Here is a 9,358-nt window from a genome sequence, read left to right as displayed (position 1 = left end):
TTTTTGGTATAAAAAGACATGCTTCCATGGTATAAATTACTTTTTTAAGAATAAGCTAAATATATTTTCCTGTCTTTCTCCCTCCTTTTGCAGAGGGCTACTACATCTACCATGAATGTGACAATGTGGCTAATGGACAGACTGCCCAAGTTTGGAGTCCTCTTCTATCAACATCAGCCTCTGAAATCTGTGTCCAGTTTTGGTACTACATGTATGGTTCTGATGGCCAGAATGTATTGAGAGTTCTGCTCAAAAGCTCGAATGGTGAGAAGGAGGTTTGGAAGAAGACTGGGTTTCAAAGTCCATCTTGGCTGGAAGGTTCTGTCTCCGTGACTGTCAATCAGAGCATCAATGTGAGTCATGAGTTATTTCTTGAAAACGAAATCATTCAAGCCACCATATCTTTACAAGAATTCAGTCAAGCAATACGTGTATATAATAATAATTTTATATACCGCACACTCAGTTCTAATGCTGTGTGGATATATCTTGTTCCTGTTGCCACATCCAAAAGCTTGGCAGAGATTTTTATCATGCTATGTCCATTAAATTGCCAAACCTTTGACCTGATGAGTTGTCCAGCAGCAGGTGCAGTTGTTCACTAATGGGGTTTTCATGTGACTCAGATGATAAGATTCCATTCTGCAGGTTGTGTTTGAGGCCAGGCGAGGTGTGTCCGACTCCTGTGACTCAGCTCTGGATAATATTGTCATTACAGAAGGACCATGTCCCTGTGGGTATCCATCAGCATCATCACAGTCACACAAAAATATGCACAAAAAAAAACTCTGTTAAGTCTCCAAATGTTTCCACAGCTTGTGTTTCTCATTGTGACTTTGACGTACCTGATGATCTGTGTGGATGGACGGCTCCTGCTCCTGAGAACCCAGCTGTGAATGGCTTCATTCAGTGGACTGGACCAACGGACACTGACGGCACCGGACCAAATGACGACTTTTCCAAACCGGGAAGTAAGTCATGAATAAAACTGCAGCATTCTGGTTTGGAAACACTCAATTCAATATGCCTTTTTATTTATTCATTCATTTATATAGTTATTTATCTTTGAAATACTACACAAGTTTCTATCTATTTGCTATATTTTCTGGAGTGTAAGACTCACCTGTAAAAAAAAAAAAAAATCCTCTTGAAGGTAAAAACCATATCTGCAAAAGTCACACTGAATATAAATTGCACCGATTTTCAGTACTAGTGACCGTAGGAAGTTTGTATTCTTGTAGAAAATTGGGAGCTAAAAAATGTAATTAAAAAAGACCATCACCAGATAATACTGTAAAATACCACCACCAGACCAACTGAATTCTCAATAAAATGTTGTGAAATGCCATCACCAGAATGCAGTGCTTTCAAATGGCACCAGTTGTAATCATAAAAATCATAACCAATGAATATATTAGTGCAGTATTTAACACAGTGCTTTAATTACCCCTCAAAATATTATCAGTTATCAAGTTGTTCACCAATGAATATGGCTTTATACACCCTGAAGAAAACCATAACACCCTGAGTATGTGTATGGTTTTCTTCAGGGTGTATAAAGCCATATTCATTGGTAAAACAACTTGATAACGATTTTATCATATACCTATAAATGATAAATGTTGTATGGTTTTCTGAAGGGTGTAAAAAGCCATATTCATTGGTGAACAACTTGATAACGATTTTATCATATACCTATAAATGATAAATGTTGTATGGTTTTCTGAAGGGTGTAAAAAGCCATATTCATTGGTGAACAACTTGATAACGATTTTATCATATACAGTGGTCTCTCGTTTATTGCAGGAGTTACGTTCTAAAAATAACCCGCGATAGGCGAAATCCGCGAAGTAGTCAGCGTTATTTTTTACAATTATTATAGATGTTTTAAGGCTGTAAAACCCCTCACTACACACTTTATACACTTTTCTCAACCGGGTATTAACATTTACTCACTTTTCTCTCCTGTGTAAACACTCAAAGTTCAAACCTTAGAAAAAATAAAATAGAACGTTTTCCTATAAATAATTATGATGGCTTTTAGAACTAACAAATGTAATTTTAACGATCAACCTACGAGGTTGGACACGTAAGAAATTATTAATAGTGACTCACCAGTATTTCAAAGTTCCTCTGACCGTGCCTCTTTGTTGTGGCGCCGCTCGGCTATCCGGATTGGCTGATTATTCGGGTGGTATGAAAAATATTACCCGTCCGCGAAAAGGGTGTATTGCTATTTATTCTTTAGTGTTTTATCCAATCATATTGGCGTATCATTTATAGGTATATGATAATTTATTTTACAAACTATATCTCATCATTTTTGAATGGTTCATCTATTAAAGAGTAAAAACTGAAGGAAATCTATTGTAAGGCCTGAAAGAAGTTTCTGTAGGAAGTATTTTTGACATAAGGTCACGTGAGAGGGGGAAGTGTTGGCTTTTTAAATACTTAACAGACGGACTCATGGAGAGGAATTAGTCCTGCTATAACGGACTGATGCAGCAGTGCAACAATAAGGATGCCGGCTGCCATTAAATGTCACAGAAGAAGAAAGGATATGCTTGATTTACTGCACAGGGTCACACATTTTGTGTAAAAATAAAGCCATAATAGTTTGATATATATGTATATATATTTTTTAAGTTATCAGTTTTTTATGATGAAATAAACGGAACATGGAAACACATTTAGAAGGAAATCTGTACATAAATGGAGGTTTTGCAGGACAGAGACGACACAGGGGGCGGCATTTTGGAAGTACTGATGTTACAATGTCAAAATAAAGGTTTAATGTAAGAATAAAGGTTTTTCATAATAGAGGATGCACATCATTGTGCCACGCACAAGCCATATCCGAAAGCTGAGGTCAATCTGGCAAACAGTCAGAGAGATATGCGAGCCACATACACACACACAGACATTAGCTGTTAAATTTGGGATTTTTCTGTACTTTTTATTATTGTTATTTCTTAGCGTTTCAATCAGTCAGCTTTATTGGCGACTCATCTACATTGCACAAGAACAATACAGTATTTTGTAAACACTACAAAATATACTTTTAAAAGAAAAAAAATTTATATTTTTAAATCCCCAGATAAGCGGTTGAAGATGTATGTATATAGTTTAAAATTAAAATTGATATAAAAACTTTGATTTTATCTTTTTATACCAAATGTATACATCTGGTACATAAGACACACCAGACTATACAGTGAGGAAAATTAGTATTTGAACACCCTGCGATTTTGCAAGTTCTCCCACTTACAAATCATGGAGGGGTCTGAAATTTTCATCTTAGGTGCATGTCCACTGTGAGAGACATAATCTAAAAAAAAAAATCCAGAAATCACAATGTATGATTTAAAAAAAAAAAAAAAAATTATTTGTATGTTACTGCTGCAAATAAGTATTTGAACACCTGCCAACCAGCAAGAATTCTGGCTCTCACAGACCTGTTAATTTTTCTTTAAGAAGCTCTCTTATTCTGCACTCATTACCTGTATTAATTGCACCTGTTTGAACTTGTTACTGTTGTGAAAGTGTAGGAACACGGACCCACAACAGGGGGCGTAAAAGAACGGTCAATGGATAAGCCAAACAGTAACAATTTAATGTTGTAAATTGTGCACAACGGAATACAGACAACAACCAGTTTGGAACTACAGTCAATTACGTTGGGTGACGTGTGGGCAGGCTTGAGGATAGGAGACGCCCGTCCAGAACTGAGCCGGATCCCACACGGCCCTCACCGCCAACGGATCTGAAGAACACCGGAGCCGCCAAGTCCTGAGTCCCCAGGTGGTCACCGTCTCCAGCTGTCAGACCTGGTACTGCTGGCAGAGAACAGAAACAGTACAGGTGAGTGTGAGTACGCACACTCAGTAATCCCACAGTCTGTGTTCTTTTGGGAGGGAGCAACTCCACCTCCAGTCACACACTCGTGCAGCTCCTGTCTAACCACTTATCTGGTTGGGGTGTGAAGCGAAGCCGTCGCTGATCACACCAAATGCCAATCCCACAGATAAGGCAACACCACAGGAAAACGGCTGCAAAGAAGTTCAGACTATTAGTCAATGTTGTAAGTCAGCAGAGAAATTACCTCCAAGGTAGCTGATTTCTCGGCGAGGAGGTGGAGTTGCAGTCCGGCCTTTATGGTGATGAGTTGAATGAGTGACAGCTGGTGCTGATGATGAGTGACAGCTGTCACTCCCAGTGGCTCCGGCGCCCTCTGTGCTTGAAGCCCGCACTCCAAGCAGGGCGCCATCTGGTGGTGGTGGGCCAGCAGTACCTCCTCTTCAGCGGCCCACACAACAGTTACCTCTATAAAAGACACCTGTTCACACACTCAATCAATCACACTCCAACCTGTCCACCATAGCCAAGACCAAAGAGCTGTCTAAGGACACCAGGGACAAAACTGTAGACCTGCACAAGGCTGGGATGGACTACAGGACAACAGGCAAGCAGCTTGGTAGAAGACAACAACTGTTATGATTATTTATTAGAACGTGGAAGAAACACAAGATGACTGTCAATCTCCCTCGGTCTGGGATTCCATGCAAGATCTCACTTTGTGGGGTAAGGATGATTCTGAGAAAGCTCAGAACGACACAGGAGGACCTGGTCAATGACCTGAAGAGAGCTGGGACCACAGTCACAAAGATTACATTAGTAACACATGATGCTGTCAAGGTTTAAAATCCTGCAGGGCAGCAAGGTCCCCCTGCTCAAGCCAGCACATGTCTAGGCCCGTTTGAAGTTCACCAGTGACCATCTGGATGATCCAGAGGAGGCATGGGAGAAGGTCATATGGTCAGATGAGACCAGAATAGAGCTTTTTGGAATCAACTCCACTTACCATTTTTAGAGGATGAGAACAATCCCAAGAAAACCATCCCAACCGTGAAGCATGGGGGTGGAAACATCATACTCTGGGGGTGCTCTTCAGCAAAGGGGACAGGACGACTGCACCGTATCAAAGGGAGGATGGATGGGGTCATGTATTGTGAGATTTTGGCAAACAACCTCCTTCCCTCAGTAAGAGCATTGAAGATGGATCATGGCTGGGTCTTCCAGCATGACAGTGACCCCAAACACCCAGCCAGGGCAACTAAGGAGGGGCTGTGTAAGAAGCATTTCAAGGTCCTAGAGTGGCCTGGCCAGTCTCCAGACCTGAACTCAATAGAAAATCTTTGGAGGGAGCTGAAACTCCAAACCTGAAAGATATAGAGAAGATCTGTATGGAGGAGTGGACCAAAATCCCTGCTTCAGTGTGTGAAAACCTGGTGAAGAACTACAGGAACCGTTTGACCTCTGTCATTGCAAACAAAGGCTACTGTACCAAATGTTACCATTGATTTTCACAGGTGTTCAAATACTTACTTGGAGCAGTAACATACAATTAAATTATTTTAAAAAATCATACATTGTGATTTCTGGATTTTTTTTTTTTTCTTTAGATTATGTCTCTCACAGTGGACATGCACCTGAAAATTTCAGACCCCTCCATGATTTCTAAGTGGGAGAACTTACAAAATTGCAGGGTGTTCAAATACTTATTTTCCTCACTTTAAGTCACAGGACATCTCAAACTAGTTAAATAATAAAAATTAAAAACTCTGACTTTTACTCCAGAAAATATGGTTGCTATGAAGGTGGCAAATGTTCAGATGAGCTGATTGCAGGACATACTGGGTAAAAGTCTGCCTAGATTTATGATTAGGACACAAAAATATTATAACTCAGAGAACAAAACATTGGAATTCAGTTTAAAATGTCAGAATTCTAACAGTAATACAGAGATGTGAAAATTCTTCAGATTCTGTTTTATATTTAAAAGATGTTCCTTTATTGTAAAACTACAAAATAGTGGTATTTGATGAGCAGTGATGCAATTTTTGTAATTTTGCCTCAATACAGCATCATAATGAACTTGAAATGAAATGCTTGATGTGATTCTAATGTAGACTTTCAGTTTTTAATTCAAGGGGTTTAACAAAAGTATCACTTTGACCATTTAGGAATTATGGCCATTTAAAACTCCCCCACAAATCAGCAGCAGATATATAAACATTTCCAAGTTACTGAATATGTTTTGGATTGTTTACACTAACCAGTAATCTGAGCTGGATAGGATTAATTACCTCCACCAACCAAGATGGAGGAGGTTGTGTTTTTGCTTCTGTTTGTTTGTTTATGAACAGCCTGGAGCCACCGTTTTTCATATATCATTATGAACTTTTTACTGAAGATTCATATCCTTATAGGCAATAAGTGATTAAAATTTCAAGGTCATAGGTAAGGAAAAATTTTGGATAATTGGAAATCGTAACATTGAACGAATTTTCAAAAACTGAAACTGTCAAAAAAGATCAAATTTCTTTTGTATTTGAGAGTGTTATGTACTGAGAGCATTGTTGACTGACAAAGTTTGATCTGGATCTGATCCAGATTACAGATTTTGTGGCCATTCAAATTTAACATTGACAACCCCATTTAATGTATATTTTACATTATATCTTAATCAAACGTGCCCCAATCACTCTCATATTTTAAGTGAGGTGCAGACTAACACTCACTATCACCTGACAAAGTTTGATCCGGATTATGGATTTTGTGGACATTTGATTTAATATTGAAAAGCCCATTTCGTGTACATTTTACGTTATATCTTAATCAAACATGCCCCAATCACTTTCATTTGTGACAATGAGGTGCAAACTGGCACTCTCAATGAATAGACTAAGTTTGATCTGCATCTGATCCGTATTGTGGCTTAGCAGATATTTGATTTTAACATTGAAAAGCCCTTTTGATCTGTATTTTGTATTATATTATAAAAACCCACTTCTAACAGGACTTTGACTTTGAACTTTTTTTCCAACGTAAAAATTTGTGGAATTGGAAACTAGTGTTGGCGGAGGTTTGCGCTCTGAGCGCTGTGTTCTAATTTGAAATGTAATCAGTTGCTGAATGTACAGTACAACTGGAACAATCTTACAACATAATCTCAATACTTTTGAGTTGCTAGTTATTAATACATTAATATCAAGACATATGTGTTGTTTGTTTTGAATAGTTGGATCCTATATGTTATTGGATTCTGTGGAGGCCATCCCTGGAGTCCAGGCTCAGATCAGAAGTCCTGTAGTAAGCTCCCCTGGATGCCTGGAACTCACCTTCTACTACTACTTGTATGGGAACAGCATGACCATGGAGCTCAGTGTGCACATACTTGCAGGTGATAGGATGAACGTGTCGTGTTGTCTGTTCTGGAAGGAACACAGAGATGGACTACTGTCCATTTGACTTGTATGTGATTACTCACAATTTATATCAAGCAGGTGGAAGTCTTGGACCTGCCCTGTTCACTGTCAAAGGAAACCAGGGTGCAAGCTGGAAGCCTGCAGAGGTCCGCTACCAGGGAACTGCTGACATTCAGGTAAAAAAACAGACTATGTATGTGTTTGTGAGTATGTACTTGTGCTTCCATTAATATTGACCCCTCTCCTTATTTCAGTTTGTTATTGTGGGGACCTACGGAGAGACTGCTCTGACAGATATTGCAGTTGATGCTGTGTGTGTCATGGCCTGCACAGGTGAGATGTTCCTCCTAAGTTGCAGCATAGTGGCTTAGTGGTTAGCACTGTTGTCTCACAGCAAGAAGCTCACAGGATCGATTCCCACCTGTGGCCTTTCTGTGCGGAGTTTGCATGTTCTCCCCGTGTTTGTGTGGGTTTCCTCCCACATCAAAAAACATGCAGGTTAAATGTATTGGAAACTTTAAAAATAATGTCCAGGTCTCCCTTGTAAAAGAGGTCTTGAGCTCAATGGGACTAACATGGTTAAATAAAGGATATAATAAAGCATTCCCTGTAGGCAAACAAATGTCAATTCAACATCAAACAAATATCAGCTCTAGATGTCACCTGTTCATCAATCTGTTGCCAAAAATGCCATTGACAACATTGAATCAACCAACATGAATGACTGATGAAAAAGAGGTAATTTTCTGGTCTGATGGTGATTTGATACCAGGAATGTCTGGACACCAACCCCCCCCCCCCCCCCCCCCCACCTCATCCCTAGACAACAAAATCCACCACACATGATTTATGTTACCAGAAGACACTTTCTTCTTATATCTCCAAGTAGAAGAAGCTTCAAATATATCTGTCAGATTATCTAAGTATATGTATACTTTCATGTATACTTGTCAGTATAAACCAAGTATACTTAATTTTTTATATACTTGTTAGTATAAACTAAGTAAACATGTATAATCTGTTAGGTCTATATCTGATAAGTAGATAAGCAAAGTGAAAGTATCCTCACTTATTTTTGGTTTAAACACGATACGGTGCTACTAAACTTGGATAAATGACATTTAGTTTCAGTTTACTTGTGATGTATTCAGATAACGGGTGTCTAAAAAAATGTACCCAAAGGTACTCTGAAATATGAATACCAGGAAATGGTTTTACTGGGAAATAATGGTGTTTTTCTCATTTCAGGAACCCCAAAGTTTGTTCTGCAAGACATTACAGTGCAGGAAAAATGCTGCAGTTGACCCTAATTCAGAGAACAAAAATCATTCAGTTCTGTGCAAAGCATCCTAAGGACTGATCAGCATCTCTTTCCATACAAAATTCATGCTCACAGCGAACTAACTCCCCAGCAAATGGCAAGGAAACTTGAATTTGCTCGGTGGTTTTCCAGAAAACTGGAGTCGGATGATTTGTTTCTTAGGAAACTTCAGACGAGGAGGTTACTTTGATCATGTGGTGTAAAAGATAAAGGGTTAAACCATCAAAAGGAAAGACTGAACTAAAAACTGTGCATTGGGGCGAAAAATTACATGCTTCGGCCACATGGTCATACAGAAAATACGTATCTGATAATATTGATTGTTTTTTCTGTGCTGTCAAAATACACTGATAAAACTTTCTTACCTGTCAATCTGGTTGTGTTTTTTCACTTTTCTGCATAAATATACATTATCCATTCTTCCTTCTCAGACAGCAAACCAGGGGTGAATCCAGGTGGAAAGGGGGTGTGGGGGGGATGTGCTACCCCACAACACCCCTAGATTAAAGGTCCACTTTTGAAGACATTTTTCATATGACTAAGACTACTAATAACAATAATAATAATAATAATAATAATAATAATAATAATTTCAACAACTAAAATGTTTAGAAAGAATTTAATAGTCAGGGTGCACATAACTGGTACTCAGTGTGCTTGTGTGTGCTAAACATCATTGATGCACAGCAGAGGGAATCACTTTTACTACAATCTGTCATTGCTTTCCTCTTATCAAGTGCTTCCCTCGTGTTTTCTGCTGCGCATCATT

At 38.8% G+C, this 9,358-nt stretch overlaps 1 protein-coding gene across 1 annotated transcript; it reads left to right on the top strand.

Moving 5' to 3' along the window:
- Positions 1-795: 795 nt before the first annotated feature.
- LOC117505371 (zonadhesin-like) lies at positions 796-7,639 on the top strand. The gene is made up of 4 exons (XM_034165015.1): positions 796-971; positions 7,082-7,243; positions 7,347-7,444; positions 7,523-7,639. The coding sequence occupies exons 2-4, from the start codon at positions 7,093-7,095 to the stop codon at positions 7,637-7,639; spliced, it is 366 nt and encodes a 121-aa protein (XP_034020906.1). The 5' UTR covers positions 796-971; positions 7,082-7,092.
- The last annotated feature ends 1,719 nt before the right edge of the window (positions 7,640-9,358 follow it).

The sequence above is a fragment of the Thalassophryne amazonica genome, chromosome 23 (genome assembly GCF_902500255.1).
Source record: "Thalassophryne amazonica chromosome 23, fThaAma1.1, whole genome shotgun sequence".
Taxonomy (NCBI): domain Eukaryota; kingdom Metazoa; phylum Chordata; class Actinopteri; order Batrachoidiformes; family Batrachoididae; genus Thalassophryne; species Thalassophryne amazonica.
The sequence above is the reverse complement of the archived record's forward strand: the minus strand, read 5'-3'. Positions and strand labels throughout refer to the sequence as shown.